Here is a 26,732-nt window from a genome sequence, read left to right as displayed (position 1 = left end):
CGCAGCCGACATCACCATCGGTCGTCGGGATCCAAGTCTTCGGGTAAGTCGAAGCATTCCAAGAAGTCCAAGAGGCGACACCGCTCTTCGGACTCCCCTCGCCGGTCGCGCGACTCGGCCGAGGGTCAGGGTGGTTCCACCCCCGCGGCTCCGGCGGAGCCGCAAGCGCCGCGCACGTCCCCATACCCTCCGGTCCCTGGGACTGATGCGACGCCGGCGGAAGTCAGTGCCTTCCTCTCGGCCATGAGGAAGCTGGCTCCGCCGTCGGCGCCCGCTGGTGCGCCTTCGGGCCCCGCGGACCCGACTGGGCTGCATTGCCTGCCGGTGGCTCCGGCCCCGGCGCCGTTGACGGCTCCGGCCTCGACGCCGCAAGCACCCGTGGGACCCGTTCGCGAGTCCCCGTCGACGCCGGTCAACCTCGTCACGCCTCCTCCGCCGGCGTCGACACCGGTACCAACCCCGACGTCGACTCCGTTCGACGTCGAGCCCCGGTTCAGTCCCACTCCGGGCCCGGCGCCGGTACGGCGTCGATGGACGCCGCGATCGGCGCCGCTAGAGACATATTTTGTCTACCGCCCGGTTCCGTTACTTTCTCCTCTACACCAGGGGTCGGATGATGGGGACTACTGGGAGGGATCCGAGGATCCTATGGCCGCTCAGGCCCAACTGTCCCAGGACTGGGCAGATGAACTGGGGGAGGCCAGTAGCCTGGATACCTCGCCAGACACTGGATTCATCTCTCCTCCGACTGTGGCTTCGGAGGAGGGTGCTGCTTTCTCTGTGGTGCTGCGCAAGGCGGCCGCAGCCCTTGGGCTCGAGCTACCTGCCGTGGCTGTGAGGACGAACGTCCTCACTGAGGTGCTTCAGTCTGCAGCAAGCTCCACTGAGCCTCTGCTGCCATTCAATGAGGCCCTCACTGACGTTCTACAGGGCACCTGGTCCAAGCCCTCCACAGTTCCTCCTGTGGACAGGAACGTCGCCAGGCGCCACCGCCCTGCTCCGGGCGACCCCAGTTTTCTGTCCCAACACCCTACCCCTGAGAGCCTGGTTATCCAGGCCTCCACCTCCCAATCCTCTTTCCCGACCGCCCCGCCGGACCGGGATTCGTAGAGACTAGAGCAGTTTGGCAAGAAGCTGTTCTCCTCCCTTAGTTTGGGCCTGCGGTCTTTGAACACCGCTTGTCTCTTGGACCGTTATTCCCACTCTCTGTGGGATGCGGTGGAGGACGCGCTGCCCCTGTGTCCGGAGGAGGTCCGGACACGACTTACCCAGGCTCTGGCCGATGGGAGGGATGCCGCGCGACATGCTATACGATGTAGGCTTGACACCACGGACTCGCTGGGTAGGGCGATTTCTACCTCAGTGGCGCTTAGACGTCATGCCTGGCTGCGGTCCACGTCATTTTCGGGTGATGTCCAGAGCTCTCTCATGGACATGCCCTTTGATGGCACTCGCCTTTTTGGCGAGAAAGCGGACAGTGCGCTGAATCGCTTTAAGGACTCCTGGGCTACGGCCAAGTCCTTGGGCCTCTCGGCCCCGCGGTCGCAAACTTCCGCCTTTCGCCCCTTACGTGGCCAAGGAAGGGGTGCCTCCTCACGTGCGCCTAGCCACCAGCCGCAGAATCCACCTGCGCGCGGTCGCGGACGTGGTTTCCGCCGAGGCGGTTCTGGAGGACGACGAGGTCAGCCCACATCCACCCCGGCAGCATCCGCCTCAAAACCTTCCTAGTCCGAGCTTTCAGGCCCATTCCACGCCAGTGGGCGGCAGAGTTCGCCATCACCTGCTCCACTGGCGGTCCATCACATCGGACAGGTGGGTGCTGCAAATCGTCCGAAGGGGCTACTCCCTCCCCTTCGAGACGACCCCTCCAGCCATGCCACCGCAGCACCACCGTATCTCGGGGGATCATTTGAATCTTCTCCACGAGGAAGTTTCGGCCCTCTTGGCCAAGGGGGCCGTCGAGCGCGTTCCGAGCCCAGAAGTAGGTCGTGGTTGTTATTCCCACTACTTTCTGGTTCCCAAGAAGGGCAAAGGGGGCCTACGCCCTATCTTGGACCTCCGGAACGTCAATGCCTTCCTCCGGAAGGAAAGGTTCAAGATGTTAACTTTGGCTCAGGTTCTAGCTGCCCTAGACCCTGGAGACTGGATGGTAGCGTTGGACTTGCAGGACGCATATTTCCACATTCCCGTCCTGCCGGCCCACCGGCGTTACCTGCGGTTCACGGTGGGCCAAGAGCACTTTCAGTTTACCGTGCTCCCCTTCGGCCTCACCAGTGCCCCTCGGGTGTTCACGAAAGTGATGGCGGTGGTCGCAGCTCATCTGCGCAGATCAGGGGTCCCAGTCTTCCCCTATCTCGACGACTGGTTGTTGAAGGCGGGCTCGCCCCAGACAGTCGTCTCCCACCTCCAGACTACGGCGGATCTCCTGCATTTGCTGGGATTTTCCATCAACGTGCCGAAGTCACACCTGAGCCCCTCTCAAAAGCTCCTCTTCATCGGAGCGGTTCTCGATTCGGCGCAGTTCCGGGTCCATCCACCGGAACAGCGGGTCCGGGATATACAGGCCCTGATTCCCATCTTTCGGCCTCTATCCTGGGTCTCGGTCAGGCTAGTGTTGCGGCTTCTGGGGCTGATGGCCTCCTGCATCCTACTAGTGCATCACGCCAGGCGGCGCATGCGGGCTCTGCAGTGGGACCTGAAGTTTCAGTGGGCCCAGCATCACGGCAACCTGTCCGACCATGTCTTGATCTCGGAGGGCACTGCACAGCAGTTGCAGTGGTGGCTCACGGACCGCGATTGGGTCAAGGGCAAGACCCTCTCCCTTCCCCAACCGGAGCATGTCGTAGTGACGGATGCGTCCCTCCTGGGATGGGGTGGCCATATGGGAGAGGCGGAGATCAGAGGCCTCTGGTCTCCTGCGGAGTCTCGTCTCCACATCAACCTGTTGGAGTTGAGAGCGATCCGACTTGCACTGAAAGCCTTCCTTCCCTCTGTCAGGGGAAGTGTCGTGCAGGTGTTCACGGACAACACCACCGCCATGTGGTATTGCAACAAACAGGGCGGGGTGGGGTCGTGGACCCTTTGTCAGGAGGCTCTGCGCCTCTGGACATGGCTGGAACACCAGGGCGTAACCCTGGTGGTTCAACATCTGGCGGGCTCTCTGAACGCCAGAGCAGACGAACTCAGCCGCCGGTGCATGATGGATCACGAATGGCGTCTGAACTCCGAAGTGGCGCAAGGTCTCTTTCAGCAGTGGGGAGAGCCTTGGTTAGATCTATTCGCCACCGAAGAGAACGCGCAATGTCAGCAGTTCTGCGCGTTGGAATTTCCAAGGCGGCACTCGCTCGGCGACGCTTTTCGTCACGAGTGGAGTTGCGGTCTGTTGTACGCCTTTCCGCCTATACCACTTCTGCTCAGAGTGCTGAAGAAGATCAGGCACGACCGGGCCCAAGTTATCTTGGTGGCTCCGGATTGGGCACGAAGGTACTGGTATCCCGAGCTACTCTGTATGCTGACCGATCCTCCAATACTTCTGCCCCTTCGGGAGGATCTTCTGTCGCAGCAGCAGGGGACGGTCCTCCACCCGAACCTGTCCAGCCTCCACCTCCATGCGTGGAGATTGAGCAGCGGCAGTTGATGCCATTTGACTTGCCTCCTGAAGTCTGTGATATCATTCTGGCAGCCAGGCGTCCCTCCACAAAGACGGTATACGCCTGCCGGTGGAACAAATTTGTGGCATGGTGCACAGCAAAGGCTGTGGATCCTCTTTCTGCCCCTCTTTCTGAGGTTCTCCTCTTTCTCCTTTCTTTGGCCCGGCAGGGCTCTGCCCTGGGCACTCTGAAAGGTTATCTTGCTGCCATCTCTGCCTTCTTGCGGCTTCCTGATCAGCCTTCTCTTTTCAAGTCCCCTGTAGTTACACGCTTTCTAAAAGGCATTACTCACACGTTCCCTCCTGTCCCTTTTGTAATGCCTCAGTGGGACTTGAATCTTGTCTTGACATTCCTGATGTGCGCTCCCTTCGAGCCTCTTCACAATTGTCCTCTTCGTCTTCTGACTCTTAAGACTGCTTTTCTGGTAGCCATCACCTCGGCTAGACGGGTGAGTGAGCTCCAGGCTTTATCTTCAAAGCCTCCTTTTCTGTCTGTTCATCCGGACAAGGTTGTCCTTCGGCCTCGTCCCTCCTTTCTTCCGAAAGTGGTGACTCCATTTCATCTTGGGCAGTCTGTCACCTTGCCCACCTTCTTTCCGCCTCCGCATCCTTCCAAAGAGGAAGAGAGGCTCCACCGTCTGGACCCAAAACGTGCGCTCTCCTTTTATTTGGACCGCACAAAGCAGTTCCGGGTGGACGACCAACTTTTCGTTGGATACGTGGGTGCTAAGAAGGGGAAAGCTGTGCACAAACGGACCATCTCTCGGTGGGTCGTTTTGTGCATCAAAATTTGTTACTCCTTGGCAAAAAAGGAGCCTCCTGTTGGGCTGCGCGCCCATTCTACTCGGGCCACAGCGGCTACTACTGCTTTGGGACGGGGTGTCCCTTTGCAGTACATCTGTCAGGCGGCGACGTGGGCTTCGCTACACACGTTTGCCAGGCAGTATTGCCTTGACAGCCAAGTCCGGAGGGATGGCCGTTCTGTCCTCCAGGACTTTCTGGTGTGATCTTGGTTCGCAGACCCACCACCGGGGATGGTATTGCTTGGGTATCTATTCTAAGGTGAGGAATCGAACTAACGTGTTTCTTTCAGATGAACAAGTTACTTACCTTCGGTAACGATGTATCTGTAAGAAACATTAGTTAGTTAGATTCCTCACCGACCCACCCATCCTCCCCGTTCTGCGAACTGACATCTAGGGTTAAGGTTATCCTTTTCAGGCCCCTAGATTTTATTTTTGGCACCAGTGTCGGTCTTTGCATGGCTCTGCGTTCCTGGCACGGAAGGCTATGTACAAGAACTGACGTCAGCGCGCGAGGGCGGCGTCCAAGTACTCCGACGACGTCATTCCGGCGCACGAAGCCGACGACGGACGCGGAGCCGCAGACGACGCCTAGCGACGCGCAAGGGGTATTGCTGACGAAAAATCTTCCGGATCCAGTCTGACGCCTGGGGATATTCTAAGGTGAGGAATCTAACTAACTAATGTTTCTTACAGATACATCGTTACCGAAGGTAAGTAACTTGTTCATTAAACATGCCCCTGGCATATTCAAAGACCCTGTTAGGGCTAGAATTCTCAATGCCAGGATTGACAAAAAATATAAACCCGCTCCCATTGATCCCACCTACATCAAGGGTCAACTGCCTTTAGATTCACTAGTGGTAACTAATGCTAGGAAACGTGCAAACTCTTAGACCTCCAGTGATGCACCTCCTCCGGATAAAGAATCTAAGTTGTTAGATGCTCCTGGCAAGAGAGATGCTGCCCAAGCAGTTAATCACTGGCAGATAGCCAACACACAGGCATTACTTGCTAGGTATGATAGGGCTCACTATGACCAACTGGAAACCCTATTGCAATATTCACGTGATAAATATAAGACCAAGGCAAATGTTTTAATTCAAGAGGGCAACTTAATAACCAATGCATCAATCAAGTGTGCCCTTGATGCAGCTGACACCGCCTCAAGGTCCATTAACACTAGCGTGTTACTCAGACGACATGCCTGGCTACGCATCTCTGGCTTCAAACAGGAGGTACAAACAACTATCCTCAATCAGCCGTTCAATCAAGAACAACTATTTGGACCGGCTGTAGACACCACTCTCGAAAAAATGAAAAAAGACACAGAGACTGCTAAATCCATGGGAGCATTACAGTCTCCATCCACCCGTGGTTCCTTTTGTCTCTCCTTCTATAGAGGAGCATCCAAAAACATCGGAGCAGACACCGCCTCTACTTCCTACAAAAACACCACGCAAACATCTCCCTGCAGAGGATATTTTAGAGGCAAATGCAGGGAAAATAACAAAGGCAGAGGCCTAGGTAAGAACAACACTTGCACCTTCCCCGCTAATAAGTAGTGACTTCCCTCCACTCCCTCCAGACCATTCCACCCCAGTCGGAGGGAGACTATCACAGTTCCTACCTGTCTGGACTTCCATCACCAAAAACACTCCAAGTGGACCCCATAACAGGACATGTGGTCAATGTTCCACACAAGAAGAGGAAATTGGACACCCCACACATCCCTGAGGTGCCTGCAAAGAAAAGAGACTGTGCTACTTCACCTTTATGACCCTCTTCTCCTGTTCTTCCTCCTAAGCCTTTCTCTCCACCACACTCTGCCATAATTTCACCATACTCACCACCACCACAGGATGATGATGATTTGGGGGGTGGGGGAGGGAACAATGACCCTTTCACTGACCCTGATGTACCACAGGATGATTGGGATGATTATGATGACCCAGTAGGCCCTCCAGACCCCGATGCATACCCAACAAAGCCATCTCCCCCAGATGACAATATTGGTTTTAGCCAGCTTATAGGCAGGGCTGCCCAGTACCATGGTGTTCAAATGTATTCGGACCCCGCAGAAGAGGACTTCCTAATAGACACTTTTGCACAGTCACAAAAAGCTGTACAAACTTTACCAATGCTAAAAGGTGTCATTAAACACGCCCCTAGCCATATTCAAAGACCCTGTAAGGGCTAGAATTCTCAACCACAGAAGTGACAAAAAATATAAACCCGCTCCCAATGATCCTGCCTACATCAAGGGTCAACTACCTTTAGTTTCTCTAATGGTCACCAACGCTAGAAAACGTGCCAACTCTCAAACCTCTGGTGATGCTCCACCTCCGGACAAGGAGTCTAAATTATTAGATGCTTCGGGCAAACGAGTTGCTGCCCAAGCAGATAATGACTGGAGGATAGCCAATTCGCAGGCATTACTTGCCAGGTATGATAGGGCTCATTACGACCAGCTAGTAACCCTATTGCAGCATTTGCCTCATCAATATAAGACCAAGGCCAATGATTTGATTCAAGAGGACAAATTAATAACTAATGGATCAATCAAGTGTGCCCTTGATGCAGCAGTCACCGCATCCAGGTCCATTAACACTAGTGTGTTACTGAGAAGACATGCCTGGTTGCGCATCTCTGGCTTCAAACCGGAGGTACAAACAACTATCTTCAATCACCCGTTCAATCATGAACAACTGTTTGGCCCAGCTGTGGATACAGCCTTAGAAAAAATTAAAAAGGACACGGAGACTGCTAAATCCATGGGAGCATTACAGTCTCCATCCACACGAGGTTCCTTTCGGCACTCCTTCTATAGAGGCGCATCCAAAAATATCAGTGCAGACACTGCTTCTTCCTCATACAAAAACCCCACACAAACATCCCCTAACAGGGGATATTTTAGAGGTGGATACAGAGGAAATAACATCAAAGGAAGGGGCCGAGGTAACAACACTCTTGCCTCTCCCTCTAATAAACAGTGACTTCCATCCACTCCCTCCAGACCATTCCACTCCGGTCAGAGGGAGACTCTCACAGTTCCTACCTGTCTGGAAATCCATCACCACAGACAAGTGGGTAAGACAAATTATCCAATATGGTTACTGGCTGGAACTTAATGCAACCCCACCCACCATACCACCCAAACAGCGGTCAATATCCACGGAACATCTCACGCTCTTAAAACAGGCGGTTCTCTCACTGCTTCAAAAGCAGGCAATAGAACTAGTTCCCTCACAACATCAAGGAACAGAGGATCTGATAGAAACTACTAGCCGCAGATTCCTTAATGTAGAATTTTCCCCAGCCGTGCCACTGAACCCGGAAAACTTTCTTTGCCCCAGCATCTCTGCGTGCTGTGGGGCGGTACCACGTGACTCCGCCCTGACGTCCGCAGGCGTGACTTCAGCGAGGTCACATAAGCCCCACCCCGGCGCACTGACATCAGTTTCCTGATTTTCCGCATGCAAAGCTGATCCGGATCGTGTCCCTGTCCTGTTTTCAGGCCTTCTTTTCACGCTTTTACGTGGGGGGACAGTGTGCAAATGCATTCGGGCTTTAAAGAGTGCTCATCTTGCATGCGTCAGATGTCGGTGACTGACCCTCATCCGATTTTTATGTGGTGTTTGGGCGAGCACCATGATTCCACGGACTGTGGCGCTTACCAGCATCTGAAGCCTAAGTCCCGGCGGGAGCGTCGGATGAAGCTCCTCTCAGCCCTGTTGTCCAGGTCTGGGTCGTCCCTGCGTCCGTCTCCTGCGGAGGGGGTCCATGAATCGGCGCTTCCGCTTTCGGCATCGCCCGTCACCGAAGTCCTCCGGCCTCGCTCGCCCATCGGTGAGTCTCTTAGCTTGTCTCCGAGGCCTGGTCCCTGCTCTGCGGAGGGCGCGGGTTCTCCGTGGGACATGCGGCCTCGTTCGTCGCCATCCCACCCGCCGTTTCCTTGCCCAAATGGAGGCATATGCTACGGCTCTGCAGGCTTTCTCGGCCCCTCCTCCTCCTGGGACGCACGCGGGGCCTTCCGCGACGTCGATGACTGGTTCGGCTTCAGGCTCTGGAGGTGTGGTGTCAGGGTGCGGCCCTACGAGGTTCCCCTCTTCGACCAACGGCGCCTCTGCCTCACCGCAAACCCCCGAGGGGGTCCCTGTGGTGTCGCCGGAGGTTGCCTGGACTCGTGGCTCGCCCCCGAGTCCTCCTCGGTCTTCTGGGCAGGCGGTGGCCTTGACAGAAGCCGAGCTGACGCCGCTCAGGCGCCGACTGCTGTCGACCCTGGCGGCGCTGCGGGTGCTGGCTAGGGGCCGGGGCGTGTCCCCGGGTCCCTCTCGACTCCACGCAGGCGGCTGCTTCGTCGGTCGAGTCGGTGCCGTTCTTTCGCCGGCCCCGCTCCATTCTCCTGGGGTGCCAGTGGTGGTCGAGGTTGTCCCGGCGTCCCCGCCGGCGCTTGTGGCGGACTCCACGGCGGCGTCGGGTCGTCGACTTATCTCCAGAGGCCCCTCCTCTCCGGAGGTTTGTCTCTTTCCCCGGAGACAAGTGTCTTTTTCCCCGGCATCTTCCAGGGAGAGCTCCTCGCCGTCCCCGCGGCCACAACCTTCCCCAGAGGTACCTCAGGTCCCCCACTCGTCCGTCAATCTTCCACCATTCCGAGGCTGGCCATTTTTCCTCCAACTGGATTCGGGGATGGCCGGCTTAGTTTACAGCCGTCGCCCACGGAGGAATTGCTCTTTCCCAAACCCTCCCCCACGACGCTCTACGGAGGCGTGTGCGGCCTTTGCCAGGGTCATTTCCACGGCTGCTGGCATTTTTCACATGGGCGACCCTGCTACCCCATTTCCTACGGACCATTTGCTGGAGGTTCTCCATCATGGCTGTGGTGGACGGTAGCTGCTTCTTCCTCTCGAAGCTTCGCTCCATAATTCTCTTCTGGGGGCCTGCGGGCGTCCTGCCACGGGGGATCCGGTGCCTCAGCCGCTCCTCCACCGCCACCGTCCTGCTCCGCACGACCCAGTCTGCCTTTCTTTCCACCCTTCTACTCCGGGCCTTCTTCTGCAGATTGCATTTCCTTCTTTACCTTTGGTGTTGTTTCCTCCGTCCCGAGAGGCCCGATGGTTAGATTCCTGGGGACAGAAACTCTTCGCTTCTTCTAGTGCTGCTTTGCAAGCACTCAACACGCTTTGTGTGTTGGCCAGGGCTACTTCCAGCTTGTGGGATTCTGTGGAGTCCCTTCTGTCTTCTGCCTCTCCAGACGGTGTTCATGCTGATCTGCGACTCCAGGTGAAGGATGGCCGGGAGCTGGCTGCGTTTATTCTTCGTTCGGCCCTGGATGTTTCTCATACCCTCGGCTGCACAATGGCGAGTTCAGTAGCTCTTCGTCGCCATGCTTGGCTGAGGGATAGCATTTTCCCTGAAAATGTGAGGGAGCGTCTCGTTGACCTGCCCATTGACAGGGTGCTTTTATTTAACACCCATGCGGATGCTGCCATTCAGCGGCTTCTTGCGGGGCTCCGTCCTCCTCCTTCTCCCCCTCCATAACTTGGCTTCGGGTCCTTAAATTTACCCCTTTGTTCTGTTGGCTGCTGGTACAGCCCCTTGTGGTTCTTTGGTTGTGGTCCACCCATATGTGTCCTCAGGTTGGGCCTTCGGTGTGTTTTTTGATTGGCTGATTGTCAAGCCGTCTGTGGTTCTATCTGCAGGTCCTTTTTGTTCTGTCCTCTGCTGCGGGATTTTTTCCCTAAAAGGTGTTCCAATTTTTTCTTGGGACGTATCATACCCTACCTGTATGTTCTGGTCCTCTGCTGCAGGTTTTTCCCTAAGAGGTGTTCCCATGTTTTAGTGGGACGTATCTTACCCTATGTGGGGTACTTGTAGCTATTGAATAGCTCTGTCTTGCGCCGGGAAGGTATGGTTGCCCCTTTTTTGGGTTCCCTGCCTTCTTGGCATCACTGTATACCGCTGGTGCGGTCTCTTGTATCTTGTCCAGGCACGGCTGGCGCTGCTCCGGGTTCCGTCATTCTCGATGTTTGCTTCATCGCTTGACCGTTGACATGCTGTCTATGGTGTCATGTTGTGGTGTTTCCGCCTTCCTGTCCGGCGTTTCAGCCTGGTCCTCTGTCTGGTGTTCCAGGGGGGCTGGGTTTCTCCTGGTTTTCCTGTGTTATGGTTGACGGGCTGGTCCGTCCTCCGTGTCTTCCCCGTTTTCTCTTATGGCTGGTTCCATTTCTCTTCATGGGTCGGTATGTGTCTATTGTACGATCCTCCTTTGGGGCTTGTTCTGCATTTCCTGGCGTCTGCCCTCGGCTTGCGCCTGGCTTGTTCTAGGTGCTCTGCTCCATGGTGCTGTCTGTTGTTGGCTGTGCACGGCTGCTTGTGCTGGCCCACCGCTGTGGCCCTTGTTGTGCTTCCTTGTGCCCCAGCCTCTTGTTCTGCTGGGGCTTTGCGCACCTGTGCCTTTCTTCTTATGCATGCGTGTGAGAAAGTGCCATCTTTCTTGCATGGTATGCCCCCACTTTTTGCTGAATGTACTTTGACTGAGTGTGCCCTGGACTCCTGCCAATCAGGTGCCCAGGGCCTATGTTCCTTCCCTAAAACAAACCAAACCCAAATTGGCAAACCCTGGCCACATGTCAGCCCCTGGTAAATGGTACCCTAGGTACCCAGGGCCTTGTGACCAGGGAAGGCCTCTAAGGGCTGCAGCACTCATTGTGCCACCATTGGAGGCCCTGTACCCTTACACACACACACTGCCTTGGCAGGCTGAGTGTTTGGGTGCAAGACAAAAACAAAGTCGACATGACACTAATCCCTGTGTGCCATGCCCATCACCTACACTGCCATGGCATACATCAGCCACCCCTCTAGCTGGGTGCCTTATGCCAATGGTGTGGGCACAGGAGCAGGAGCCCTGTGCCCCTACAGTGCCCAGGTCCATTCCTGAGCACTGTAAGTGCAGTGCTGCCATTTAAGAGTACATGGTGCTGAGAGCTCGTCAAACACGAGCTCCACAGCACCATAATGGCAACACCAAAGACTGAAGTTTGGTATCAAACTTCTCAGCACATTAAACCCACACTGATGCCAGTGTGGGATTTAATGTACCAAGCACCCCAGAGGGCATCTTAGAGGTGCCCCCTTAAACCTAACCTACGAATCCACGTCTGCTCTGAGGCTGCCTAGGCTGCCACCCAGCAGACATGTTGCTGGTCCCCTGGGTAGGAGAGCCCCTGCTCTCCTGGGCGTGCAACAATGCACATCCTGGGCGAGGTGCTAAATCTCCTCCCCCAGGATGGGCAGGGGGACGCTTCAAAGGCATGCCGCCTCTGTGAGCTTCCCCAGGCCACTGCAACCCCCCCACTCAGGCGGGAAGCTTTGGCCGGAAACCCCAAATAAGGACAGGGGATGTGCCAGCCTGCCAACCCCACACCTCAGGTGGGGGAGGCGAGGTGAAGCACATCTCCGGGCTCTCGCCATCTTGAAGATGGGGAGCCCTACCCTATCAGGAGTAGGCTACTGCCCCCCTCCTACAGGAGAGAGGCAGGATAGGGGGTGTACCCACCCCAGGACAGGGACCCATTGGTCCCTGCCCTTCACCTACCTGTAACGCCCCTAAATCTAGTATTTAGGGGCACCCTGAACCTTCCTTCCCCAGATTCCAGATTCAAAACTACAAAGAAGAGCAAGAAGAAAGAAGACCTGCCCTGCAGCTGCTAAAAAGAGGAAGACACCAACTGCTTTGGCCCCAGCCCTACCGGCCTGTCGACCCTCGAACCTGCTCCTGCCCCAACCCGGCATCTCTTGTGGCCAGCAACCTCACAAACCCCGGAGGACCTGGCTACCTTTTGGCTCTAAGCCCCTGGTACTCCCATGAGTAGAGGCTCTACTCAAAACCTACCTCCAATCCCTGGCAGCAGCCCGGAACCGCGAACCCAGCGCACACTGCACCAGCCAAGCCTGGCCAGTGCCGGAGTGAACAAAGACCCCGAGGGTAACCCCACGGCGACTGTGACCCCGAGTCCGGCACCCAAGGACCTCCTTCAACACTCCTGAAGAAGCCTGCAGCCTCAGAACAAGGTGCCCCCCCCCCCACCGCGATCAACAGAGGGTAAGATTTCCCGACACCAAAAGGCACCACTGCATGCGGCGCCCCGCGGCCCCCTGTGCCCAATCCCGGGGTACCTACCTATCCTCCAACTCCCCAACTTACCTCTCAGAGTGGTGGTGGCACCTGAAGAATCCTCGTCCCCGAGCTTGCAGTCTTTTTCTGAACCGGAGATTTCCCATTGAAATCAATTGAGCGCCCGAAGGCTCAAAAGCACCCTGCACCCAGCCGCCCGAGTGGCCCTGGCAGTGAAAACTCTACACCTACCTACTTCCCCACTTGCCCTGAGTAAGTGACCAGGAGCCCAGCTCCCACAGCCGCGTGGCCTGCTAGTCAGCAGCCTCCAACCAAGGCCCCCCTGCCTCCCATAGGATCACATTGGGCCTAACTCTCTGCACCTGGCTGCCCCTGTGCCGCTAAGGGTGTAACAACTCTACCTACCTGACCCTGGGAGACCCCTGAGTCTATGCCCAGAACCTTAACTCTGCCAGTCGAGTACTTACCTTAAAGCCGATAACTAAATTTTCTCCATAGGGTAGGTAATATTGACTGGTTTTTCCTGAAATTTCTTCCAAGTGTGGACATTTCAAATCTTAAAATATTCACCAAAAATCAGCCGAGTAAAGAAAACGAAATTACTCACCTGCTCTTAGGTGAGCTCCCAGTGCTGGATCTTGGTGCCCAGCACTGACTCTGAAAAATACTTACAACTGTACTTACCCGTAACCCAATTTTCTTCCATAGGATATCATTGACTGTTTTTCTGTGAAATTTCTTCTAAGTGTCAATTTCTGCAATCTTTAAATATTCTTCAAAAATCGTATAATATCTGAAAACGTAATTACTTACCTGTTTTGGATAAAGGTCCCAGTTCTGAGTCTAGGCACCCAGTACTGGATTACAAAAGTAACGAGAACATACTGTACCTGCAACTTGAATTTTCTTCCATAGGGAATCATTAACTGTTTTCTTTGAAATATTTTCGAAGTGTCAACTTTTAAAATAGCTAAATATTGTTTAAAAATCATTACAATTAAGTCGACTTTCATCACTTGATTCTGAGTACTGACCCAGGACTGAATCTAGGATCCAGTCCTGGAATTCCAAAAGTAATCTGTTGCAAATAACTTGAATTTTCCATTGAGCTCAATGCATTGTTGTGTTTAAAATAGAGTTGCCTATGGCAACCACTTGTAACTGTTTACAAAAGTCAATTGCATATTGCAAAAGTATTTATGTGAAACATCTCATTCTAAGAAAGTATATTTTAAATCCAAGTGTTGGTTCTAAAATAAAACAAGCATATATTTTTTTTATATATAAACCATTGGCCTAGAGTTCAGTTCTTGAGTGTGTGAGACCATTTACTGACTGAGTGTGTACAACAAATGCTTTACACTGTCCTCTGATACTGCCTTACTGCTCGACCAAGCTACCACTTTAGAGAGTAAGGTTATATCTAACTTTAGCCTCTGTCAAACCCTGGGGGACTGTGGACTCTGTACACCCTGTACCTATTAAGTAGGGCTCCCGGTTTTATGGTATTTATTTTTTCTACATTTCCGTCTGTATTTATCCATATTTATTTTTTGCTAATTTTGTCTGTATTTATCCATTTCTATTTTGTGTTTTCTGTATAAATGAAGCTGCAATGGGTATTTTTCCACATTTATTTGACTGATAAATGAACATTTGCATTTGAATGTCCAAAAGGTTTCAGCAGTATACAGTGCAATAGCATTATCTGAAAACACTTGCATTGCAAAATAGCATAAATAACTGTAGATCTGCACTTAATTAAGCTTAATTAGGAAATGTATTGTCTTTTTTTCATCTGCCCTACCTCTCAATCTGTACACTTACTGACCTGGCACTCATGATTGACAGTAGAAAAAAACATCCAAAGAAGACATTTTTTCCGTATTTTTCTGTATTTAAAAATAAATACAGACAGGAAAAAAATAGTTTTCTGTCTGTATTTATCTGTAAAAATCAGTAAAAACGGAAAACTGGGAGCCCTACTATTAAGGAACTGTATATACAGAGCCACTTTCTCACACTCCCCTAACAAAAAACGAATGTGTCCATGTGTAACACAACTGGTGCTCATTTGAAGCGCTCTTATACCTTCGGGTCAAGTTTGCGCTGGCTTGGCAGTTCGGGCTGGACTGTTCCCATGAGGCACAGAGTCAAGACTGATTTGCATATGGCCAGGTCTAAACTGGGGTGGCATGGTGAGCAAAAGAATGATGGAATTTACCCAGATCTCTTGACTGGGGGTGAATGTTTTGATTTGTTCTGCATTCCGTCCATCAATTGTGTGTCTTTTGCAGTCCTGCTTAACTGACATCGGGGCTCGGACCTCAGGATGTTTGGGGACGTGGGAACACCTTTGGTTCTCTTCTCCATGTACTAGGGGAGACAGGTGCAAAGTCTTCCTTGGGTGTCGGGTTTTTGTCACCAGGAGCGGTCGCGGTAGAGGGGGCTTGCAAACAGAGGCTGCAGGCGGCGTCGAAGTCTGCAGTGGGGAAAACCAAGGTCTTTCGTGTCTGGGGACCATGTTGGCACCGTTGGCCCACTCCAGCTTAGGCTAGGTGGCTGAGGTGCAGTAGTGCTTTCCGCTGTCGGGTTTCATGGTCTTGGAGCCTTACAGCTCAGTCTTTTGTACCTGCAGGATGCATGGGAGCTCTGGCGCTGTTCCATGGGAGTTCTTGGTTCCCGAGTAAAGTGCTGGCAGGTCTTCCAGGCTTTAGAGATACAATAGTGGCAGGACAAGTCGTATTTTGATGCAATTGATGAAGTCAGCAGGCACGCCGGCAGGGTTGGTGCCAAGTCAGTTGCAGGATCTTCTATTCTTGCGACTCTTCACGTCCGGCTTCTTCTTTCAGGTCTGCAGGGTCTGATTTCCTGGTGCCAGGGGCTCGCCTAAATACTAGATTTCGGGGCTTTAGGGGAGTCTAGGGTCGTAGCCAGTGGGCTACTTACCCCTAGGGTCAGAACATCCCCATATGACCACTTCCTGAGGGAAGTGAGCATAACCCTGTCCCAAAGTTCAGAAGTTTGCCATACCCAAGATGGCTGACTGTGACATTTTGTCTTCACTTCAGGTAGGCCACCTTAGGGGTGGAACTATGCTGAGGGTGAAAACGCTTATCTGACTACTAATTTTCCCACCCTGTCCAGGTGCCAAATGGGCCCTGGTCAAAGGGTATTGGCTTCCGTCTGTGAGGGCAGCCATATTTGTATACCAAAGGCGGTGGCATCTTTGAAGCCCTCTACCTTGGAATGCTAATTCGTAGGTCATCCTGTTGGAGGGGTTGTAAACATCCTCTGCCCGAGTAGGCTTTTTTCTGACCTCCTGAGAGCAAAGGGGGCCAGAAACTCGTATGTGGTGGCAGGCTGGCTAAGGTGCCCTCTGGGTGCATTTATAAATAAATCCATCACTGAAATCAGTGTGGGCTTATTAAAACGAGATTTTTTATAGCAAACATTCCTGTCTTCAGTGAAGCAGTCGTGTAGCTGGGGAACTAGTTTTCACCAGTGTCCAGCACCTGTACTTAAAATAGCTTCCCTGGGTCACTTGTACTGACAGCAATAGAACTGACCAGCACAGGGCATAGCTGCACATGCAGATATGTCCACACATGTAGTATAGTGCAACCTGACTTAGGGATGTAAAGCCTGCTGTAGGAGTGACTCACCTATACTTTATGCAGTATCTGTGGGCACAGCACACAGGAATGAGTTCCATTTCCTGATTTCACTTTCATCTGCACCAAGACACGCACCGTGCAGTGGCAAGATGTGTGTTTGGTGCGGGGTCCCTTAAGGTGGCACTGTCTGTGCTGCATCCCTCAAGCACCCTCTTTAGCCTCACTGCCCTAGGTACAAGGGGTATCATTTACTAAGAACTTACACAGAGTGCTAAAGTTATTGCCAGTTGGCTAAACAATTGTACAGTTTGGGGTAACAAATCTGGCACTGGAGACCTGGTTAGCAGGAGCCCAGTGCACTTCCAGTCAAAATCATATCAAATGCTAGGCAGAAAGTGAGGATGACCATGTCAAAAAGGGGCACTTTCCTACACCTAGTATTAAGCTGCATACAAAAATGATACTGAACATCACTTTTTGCATTAGTAATTCATTGCCTAATTTGCCATCTTATATATGCTTGAATAATGGTTGCAACAACATGCATGGTACGTTAAGCGGTGTCGGACCTGTACCGAAATGTAATGTACATCCTCAGATTCCTTTAATATATTGTCCACATAGCTACTGTGACCTGTTATTTGACTGTTGCAGTCACATACTTAAGCATTGGTCTGTGCTTTATAGGGCCAGAGATGAAACCTGTGGAAGGAGGAAGGCCTACAATTAGACAACCAGAGCAAATAGCACCGACGCAGGGACATCTGGAGAAGGAGAGGCAAAAACAAGAACCAAAAACTCCTGTGGCACCAAAAAAGGTAACAGAGGCAGAGCTGCATTTAAAAGTCAAGAGTTGTCGAACTGAGCAGGTATCCCATCACAAGTAAGCACCTCTTTGTTGCAAGAGTTTGTAATGCTTTGCCAGGAGGAATCATGTAGTTATGTGACATGAATCTCTGCATTCTTCATTATGAAATATTTTTTAATATTCAGCATTTAAATATCTTCACCTATAGGTCAGATATCTTGGATCATACTTGAATACATAGGTCTGTGATAAACAGTTAGGATTACAAACAAATAACCTTTCCTTATACTGTATTCTATTGATTAAGTCTAGAATGCTATATTTTAGTCCACAAAGTTTAAAATTGTGAGCATTTCTGTAAAGTGAATGATTGAGAGACCTGAGAATCCCAACAGCTTTATATTCGTAGCATGTGCCGACTACAGATAAACATGCTATGCACACTCCTGCCATCAGGTGTAGGACTAGGAACTTGTTTTTCTTGAAGTCTTTCATTGCAGATGTGATGTTGAGACTCCTCTCCGAGAATGCGAATGTTCCACTGTTCGATTGATTTTTTCCCGCCATCGGATTCAGACGGATTGCGCTGGAGCTCTGTGCAACTTAGGTGCCCTTGTGACCTGTGAGCGCGATACGGACCTAGAGCAGCTTCTACTCCCTGTTATGCGAATCCAACTCTCGCAACTTTGCCAGCCGTTGGGGGGGGGGGGGCGCTAGAGAGCGCAAAGTAAGATGGCCGCGCCGTAGCGCAGCTCTGCTGACCCGGGAGCCTAAAATGTAACAATCCTTGAATTCCTGCCCTAATTTGGCATTTGGCACACTGGCTCTGAACACGCATCACTCACGCCATCACAAGCTGGAAAAATATCGACCCCAGTGGCTACGGCTAGACTATATGCCTCAACTCTCCATGCAGGCTCCTCCACAAAAAAAAATGACGGTCTGGACATCACGCCGGCGGCTGGTCATTCCACTGCTGCGAAGTTAGAGCGCGGAGCCGACTGGCGGGACTGGGGACTGTGCGGCTGCCCGAGGACCCCCTGGGACTGAGAGAGGCCGGTGAGTGCGCACTGGGAGGGCGCGTGCGTTTTCACTTGTTGCCCTGCCTGATACCCGGGTTGTGACGCCCTGCCCCGTTCTAAGGCTGCTGGGGGCCGAGGAGCGAGAGCCCCCCACGCGGCGCTGTTTGGCACAGCAGAGTGATCACAGTGGGGGAGGAGCAGCAGTCGGGCCCGCATCGGGGCCTATAGCCACACCTTGAGCCTGCACCTTGATTGGCGGAGTGTCCCGAGGCCCGGCGGGCTTCTGGCGCCGCTGCGCTGCTGCGGCTTCTCTCATGGAAATGCTCTATCCCCTAACAGATCTTCGGGTCAACGGCGCACGTGGGAGCTAGCCGGACTGCCTGGGGCATACACCACTGCTCCTGCCATCAGCCTGTGTTTTTCTCCAGACATATGCGACCCTGCCTTGTGCCTATGCGAGGGATTGAGTCAGCGGAGGTGCGCCATATTTGCCCCGGATCACCGGGTACACCGTGAGTTCTGATCCCCTCAAGAGCAGTGAACACGCTGTGTAAACAAAGCAATTGGACCACTAGCAGAACTAGAACCTGCCGCATTGATTGGTGTGCTCCTCGGACTGGCTATAAATTCGACTCTGACACTGCGGGGGCATATCTGGGCATTGCGGGGTCTGCAGGACCGAGTGCTGCCATACACTGACCCCGGACCTCACAGGCACCAGTGGCAAACCCAACCCTGTCTGCTTGACGGAGAAGATCTGGTCATTGGTACCAACCACCTTGGGGAGGTCCGTTCACTAGAGTGGCGCCTCTGCCACGTGAAGACAGGCTGATTGGTGGCCTGCGTTTGTGGGGTAACCGTCACTTTGGGGCACTATAAATGGTTTGCTGTCGCTCCTGCTGCCCAGCCCCTGCACAGCGTGTGCATCCCTAGCACCTCTCCTGGCACAGTGGGCCTGTTACTTATTGACGTTTCGCTAAATCATCTGCCTAACGGTCGCTGCCTTTTTTCGAGTGTACCTGCTACGCGCACATAGCAGAGGCGCAAAATGGAACATAGCCAGCCTCGCCTCACATTTGAACCTCTCAAATCAAGCAAATCTCAACAGCGTGCCACTTCGAACTCTGAGATGGACACCCCACAGACAGTTTAACTTCAATTGAAAAAAACACTCATGGCGGTCCAGGCTAGCCTACAGACCATAGACTGCAAGATAAACACACTCAATCTGAGAATGGACCACATGTTTGCCAAGTTGGATAAGCAAGCCTTGCGAATAGGAGAGGCGGAAACGCGCATCTTGGACGCTGAGGACGGCTTACAGCAGGTTGCTTCTAAAATGTCGGATATGGAAAAAGTGCTCGCTGTAATTCAGGCCAAAAATGAGGACCTCGAGGCGAGATCGAGGCGCAATAATCTGCGCATCACGGGCTTACCGGAATCCACTAACACAGGTCGTCTCGAAACATACATCGAGTCTCTCCTGCAGGCGATATTTGGCACGAGAATCTGTCCTCTGTTCTGATAGTTGAGAGAGCACACCGCTCACTGGCCGCCAGACCTCCGCCGGGAACTCCCCTGTGTCCCATAATTGCGCCCCTGCTAAATTACAGAGACAGAGATGCCATACTCCACATGGCCAGACAGAAGGGGGGCATCGTTCATGAAGGCAACTCTCTCGCCTTCTATCCGGACTTCACCGCAGCGGTGCAGGCCGCTCGAAAGGAATACCAACCGACGAAAAAAATCCTCATGGCGGAGAAAGTACGCTACTCAATGCTATACCCGGCACGCCTGCGTATTGATCTGAATCTTAAAAGTAAGATATTCACCTTGCCGAAGTCTGCAATGGATTATGCTAAGTTGCTGAAACGTAAGGCTAAGAGCTCATCTCCCCAAGAAGACGACGACAACGATGCTTCCTCACACGGCACTGCGGAATGATGACCTACTTGTGCTAACATGGTGCAATGTTGTTGAGGCGGTGCTGAAACACCACTATGGGACCTTAATACGGGCGCGCTCTGCCCTGCATTGTATACAGACTCCAGCAGACTGCGCGACGTAATTACTCTATGGCAGATAAGACTTTTATATTTGTCTTTGATATATCTCACTGTTAATTTCTTATATACTCTGCTGCCCTGTGCTGAAACAGGTTATGTTACAGGCAGGACACTGTATTGTGTATCTCCAGTCACCTCCATTTACACCTGGGGGTTTTTTTTTGCGCTCCAACACTCCCCTTCGGGTGTTCCCCATTGCTGCTATGGCAGCCTCTTTTCTTTATTGGATAGTGTTAAGGGTGGGTTGGGATGGCTTTGGCAGGTTGGGGTTGCTAAAGTGGGTGGGGGGCATGGGCAGGAGTGTGGGCAAAGGGATTTTGTTGTTGTGGCTAATGGGTACTCAGTCTCTTGTGTGGTGTGAATTATTGCAGGATTGTTGTTTTATAGTGCATGTCTTTTACTATATGCGATGGCTGTAGATGGATCATGACAAAATTGTATGCCTAACTTGACATGTGAGAGGGCTTAACTCCCCAAAAAAGATATGGCAGTTGTTGGCCTAATTGGATCGACACTGCGTCAAAATCGCCCTCATACAAGAAACACATTTAACGCCTCACACTGAGTGGCAGATACGGGCTAAATGGGCGTGCTATAAACAGGCCTCATCGTACTCGTCCTATTCCAGAGAAGTACTCACCCTCATCAAGAAAAACTTGCCCTTTATGTGATCAAAACCTGCAAAGACGACGCAGGCCAGTATGCCATAGCTCACGGCAAGCTGGCGGGGTCACTAGTCACCTTGGTAAATGTGTATGGTCCTAATGTGGAAGACCCTGAATTTTACGCATATTTACCATTTTACGGGAATGGCCGGAAGCTACCATAATATGGGGTGGGGATTTTAAAACCCATCTGGACCCGAGTAATGACAAATCAAGTGGGTTGAGAGGGCACTCGCCCAGATCTGCCACAGTTATTAACGAAGGTATTGCAGAGCTTACCCTGTCGGACGTTTGGTGCTTGCGTAACACAACCAAGCTAGAAGGTACACATGTCTCCACCACTCACAGAAGTTGGTCACGGCTGGATTACTGGATCATGAGCGACAGAAGCATGACCTGGGCATCAGACATAGGGGTACTCCCTAGAACACTGGCGGACCACAACCCCATCAGGTTTGAATTGCATGCCCTGCAGACACTATCCCGACAGTTTACTTGGCGAATCCGCTCTGAAGCACTTCTCAACCCCCTTTATAGGCACACCTTTCGTGAGGCCATCACACAATATTTCGAACAGAACAAGGGGTCGGTTGACAGTGCTGCAATCCTCTGGGAAGCATTCAAAACCACGATTCGTGGAACGTGCATTAGCACAACCGCGGGAATATTGAAAGACATTAGGGGCCAACTAGCTAGGACTGAACATACTCTGAAGTGTCTGGAACGTGATTATGAGCGTTCTCCTAGTGCGGCACTACTTGCCCAAATCAAGAAGTCACTTACGGCATACAACAAACTAGCAGACGGCGAGATTCAATACTTATCCAGGCGTCACGTTGCTAGGTCCTATGGAGTGGATGGTAGGCCTGGGCACTCATTAGCGTGCAGAACTAAGCCTCTGCGTCGGACTTAGACAACTATCTATCAGATATTGTTCTTGCGTGGCTATCGGATGGCCAGAGAGACTACCTTTGCCAGCCTGTCACTGAAGACCATATTAAGACAGCGATTAAATCCCTTCCGAACAAAAAAGCCCCGGGCCCTTATGGGCTCACCTGCGAGTTCTATAAGGAGTTTGCGGAGGAACTGACACCCTATCTTCTCGAAATGTACGCTGAAGCCTTTGAGGTGGGTTTGCTTCCTCCTATGCTCAGGGAGGCCCTCATTATCACTTTACTCAAAAAAGACAAGCCACCAACCCGCTGCGACTCCTATCGTCCGCTATCACTTATAAACATTGATGCGGAACTATTGGCAAAAATATTGGCAACCAGACTCGCGCTGTTGATGCCAAAATTAGTCTTACCGGATCAGTCCGGCTTTATACCCGAACGATCCACATCGCACAACTTGCGGACACTGTTTGCCATGTACCACATTCTTGACCCCGACTTACAAGCAGTGGCTGTGATGCTTGATCCAGCCAAAGCTTTTGACTCTATCGTGTGGAGCTATCTCTTTAATATTCTTACCCGAATGGGTTTCCCACCACTGTTCATCAACTGGATACGACTGCTATGCGCTGGCCCATTAGCGTGTGTTCGAGTCGAGGGCATTACGCCGGACCCCATCCCAATCTGTAGGGGCACGAGACAGGGATGCCCCCTCTCGCCGCTTTTATTTGCAATAATGCTGGAACCATTAGCCTGTATAATCAGACAGCGGCACAGAGCGGCAGCTCTGCAATTTGCTCATCGCCCTGTGAGCATATCACTCTATGTGGATGATATGCTTCTATTCATTAGAGAACCACAGACCTTTCTGGCGCCGGTTCTAAGAGAATATACCCGATAGTCCCATTAGCCACCTCCACGTCTCCTCACACTCCGGAGTTCCTGCTGGTGTGGTCTGCGGACCCAGTCAAATACCTCTGGGTGTGGGCTCATTGAGACCCGGAAGTAGTGGTTCGTGAAAACTACGTCACGGCTTGCACAAAGCTGGAGCAGCAGTTGGACAGATGGATACGTCTGCCGCTATTACTGGCAGACCGCATGGCACTTATAAAAATGGTTGTCCTACCTAAGTTCTTATATTACTTCACCACCAGCCTCGTACAGTTGCCTGCCACATTTTTCAAAATGATTAGATCGCTGTTAATTAGGCTGATATGGTGGGGAAAGCAAGCATGAGTGAGCCTTTCGACCCTCGCTCTGGACTAAAGTAGGGGGGGGGCTTCAGTGTACCTGACATGCATCTCTACTATCTTTGCGCACAGGCCCCGTATGCTTACTACTGGTACCTCTCCCATGACTTCATCCCACATGTGGCTGTGGAGGACGGTGATGCACACACTGTTCCGTTAGGCTCCGTACTGACCCATGCGCACAGGAACACACCCCGCTCGGAAATCAATTCAATTGATGCCACCATTGCAGCCTGGCAGGCACTGGGCCGAAGAGTAGATAAACTCCCGCTACACTTTCCACTTATGCCTCTGGCGCACCATGCTGGCATATCAGTCACTCATGAGAAAGCGGTTATGCACACTCTAACATTAGCGGGTATTGACAAAATGCGGTACCTTTTCCCTCCGGGTAGCTTTCTAGAGCAAGCGGACCTAAGCTATGTACAAAATCAGACACCTCTCTTTACCTTCACCATTTACAGGCTAAAGAAAGCACTACAGGCACACTACCCTACTTTCCCGATGGAACCCCCGACGCTACAGCCACTACACACCCTGCTCACCAGCACTTCGGAACATAAGCTGGTGACTAAACTTTACCGAGCGGCTAGAGATGAAACTCCTCTGTATTACAACACAAGCATGGAAAAGTGGAATGAGAAACTAGTTCCGCCGCTCACACAGAAGGACTGGAGGTACTGCTGCCAACTGACTCAAGCACTCACATCTAACGGCGATTTATGCATTATTCATTTTAAGTACATTCATCAAGTTTATTATACACCATACAAGCTATTCAAATACGGCCTTAGAGAGCATGATAGATGTAAGCGTTGTGGCGCCCCGGGAGCAGACTTCTGGCACTTGGCATGGGAATGTGGGAAAGTAGCGGAATTCTGGATTGCTGTGATTAAAATAATGCATGAAATGACCAATCTTGACTTGGATTGCACCCCCCATGTGTGTTTACTTGGCCTTGTGCCATCCCTGAAAGGTGCGATATGCAGACTTGTAAAAATAGCTTTGCTGCTTGCTAAGCGCAGAGTGGCAACGTCCTGGGAGAGCCGCTCAAGTCCCTCTACCTCCATGTCGTTAAAAGATATGGTATACTGTTGTGAGATTCTGGCCCCATACGCTGAGGAGCTGCCTACCACCTCTAGGCCCAAGGATATTTGGGAACCACTTCTGCAGTATCTCCACTCACAGGACAGTGATACACCTTGTGCTCCTGATGTATATCCCTGCTATATTCTGTTGGCTTGTTATGAACTCTGCTCTGCCCTGCACTGTATGTATAAGTCATATTGGAATGTAAGCACTATTGTACCACGGGTTGTTCTGTTTGTTTAATGATGAACGCACTTTCCATTGCTATGCATGTATCATGCATAAATTTCAATAAAATACTTTAAAAAAACAAAAAAACTTTGCCAGCCGTTGGCATTGTTTCCGGCGAACTTCATCGGCTTCACCTTGTATGCCTCATCCTATGACTGCGAATGCTCTGCTGGGGTAAAAAAAGTTAAAAGAATCTTTAGGAAGTGCCCTCAGTGCAGGGCAAAGTACGCATGCTCGATTCACTGCCTTTTCAAAAACAAGAAAACTGTACATTTTGCTGCCTTGCTCCTTACATGAAGATGGCGGCAGAGGCAGAATTCTCACCAGATGAGGAACATAATTTCCATATTGGCGACAAGGAAGAAGAGGACGTTGCAACTGATGGTGGCGTCATTGTGAGCAGTCCACGCTACGTCGAATCCAGTGATTCCGATCAACACAAGGAACCGAAACTGAGCGAACTGGCGCTGGCCATGGAACTCCACGACTAACCTACCGCAGCAGGGTCAGGTCCCAGGAAGACACACAAGGTCCCCACACCCTCACTCACATTAGACACTTACCACCACCGCCCCTCAACACAGCCTTGGTGCGTCACAGCCTTCGTATTCGGGCCAACACCGAGAGCGTACCTTGGTGTGGAGACAGGATGAAACGCCGATCGATCCCAATCAGGCTCCAGGCCATAAAGGTAGACATGGAGGGGGCACACAACCCTCACAGCTGCAGCAGCATTCGGTGCAGACAAAGTCATTGATGTCTGAGCAGCCCACGACAACATCAAAACCGTTGGAGCCAAGTGAACGTACCATATCAGCGCTTAATACATCGTCGGAGCCCCGCCACGCCTCAACACAGAATAAACCATTGACGTCGAAGGCAACTGCATTGACAGTCCGTGCTCCGCAGGAGCATAGAAACAAAGAAAAGACTGATAAGGACATGGAACCCAAGAAAATCCATACCACAACCAATTCGGATGTGGAGGGCAATGTTTTTGTAAACCTCCGAGAACTGCTGGTCAAAAAACAAAATCAAGTGGAGGAACACTTATCTGGCAAGGTTCACAAGAGAAAAAGGCATGACATTGTTTAACCACAGCCTCCTCCAAAGAAGACGATTATGGAGCATAAACCCTATGCCACTTGAGACTACATCACCTTCATAACCCATGTCACCAGCATCCACACACTCAGACGATGTAGACACCGGAAGCCCAAGTCACTATTCTCATGATACTGATTCACAGGGAGGGCCCACCAGATAGTCCAGAATCTTGGGATGCATACAAGGTAGTGCCACCAGACCCTAACATTGATGTGCCAGTCTCAGCTAAAGCATCACCACCAGATGATGCTTTGTCATATAATAGTGTTATTCAGCGTGCTGCTGAATATCAAAGTCCAGAGGAGCAAAGCGTATTATTATTTACTTTTTTTGTCGAGGCACTTTCCAAGATAAAGCACTCAGATCTAATAGAGATATCTAGCTACAGATATTCCTTATCTTAGAATTCTCCCCAGGCGCAAGGCTGGATCTGGAAAGGTTTCCAGCATCGATAGAGGGCGTCAAGTGACTCTGCAGCGACGTCTTTGGAAAGTGACATCAACTGAGTCCATATAGGCCTTCCACACTTCAGTTCCTGGCTTCGCAGTTGTCACAGTCTTCGAATCGTTCTCAGTCCCCCACATGTTCTAAGGACTGACTGCGGGTCTGTTCTAGGAGCCGTTCCCACGGGCGTCATTCACCTTCGACTTCCGGAGGTAAGTTTCGGCACCAGTGGGTGAAGTCACGGCACCTCCCGCCTTCTTCGCCTATCGCTGATCCCCCACAGTTCTGTTGAAGTGCCGAGGCATGAGTATGCCTTTCGTCTCCCCACCTATCCTGGGGCCTGGGTGTCTTTGACCCAGATGAGACCATATTCTCAGTCTTCTTTCTGTTCCTGGGTCGTCACCTCCCTCTGGAGCGCCCTCAGTGCGCTGACATCAGTTCCTTTTTTTCCGCACTAACACGCGGATCAGCTATGCGGTTCCTCTGGCCGTTTTCGGCCTACGTGATGTGTTTTCATCGACGGACCATTGTGCCTTTCTCTTCAATGTCCTCGGGGTTCAAGCTTTGTGAGTTCTGTGGATGACAAATGTCCACCACAGATCCTTACTAAGTTTGCATGTGGTGTCTGGGTGAGCACCACGACTCTGAGTGTGACTGGTCAGCAGCTCTGACTGAAAGCGTGCAGGGAACGTCTTCTTATCATCCTCGGTCCCCTATGCGTTCTAGGGTCCGACCGCTCATCTGTGCTAGGAACCGTTCCCACTGGCATCATTCACCTTCGACCTCTGGAGGTCAGTCTCCTTGCCGACGGTGGAAGTCACAGCGCCTCCCGCCTTCTTCGCTTATCGCTGAGCCCCACTCTTCTGATGAATTGCCAAGGCAATAGTGCTCCCCACGTCTCACCACCTACCCTGGGGCCTGGGCGTCGTTGCCCATATTCTCAGTCTC

The 26,732-nt window shown here is 51.9% G+C and overlaps 1 protein-coding gene across 8 annotated transcripts in view; it reads left to right on the top strand.

Moving 5' to 3' along the window:
- Positions 1-26,732, top strand: part of BRD4 (bromodomain containing 4) — a 1,415,251-nt gene that overhangs the window by 1,307,861 nt on the left and 80,658 nt on the right. For all 8 annotated transcript variants that reach the window (XM_085654329.1, XM_085654330.1, XM_085654326.1 and 5 more), the window contains one exon: positions 16,897-17,027. In XM_085654329.1, coding sequence (XP_085510455.1) covers positions 16,897-17,027 — 131 coding nt within the window. The remainder of the gene's footprint in view (positions 1-16,896; positions 17,028-26,732) is intronic.

This window comes from Triturus cristatus, chromosome 4_1 (assembly GCF_964204655.1).
Source record: "Triturus cristatus chromosome 4_1, aTriCri1.1, whole genome shotgun sequence".
NCBI classification, from domain to species: Eukaryota; Metazoa; Chordata; class Amphibia; order Caudata; family Salamandridae; genus Triturus; species Triturus cristatus.
Note: the sequence above shows the minus strand (reverse complement) of the source record. Positions and strands in the feature narration are given on the sequence as shown.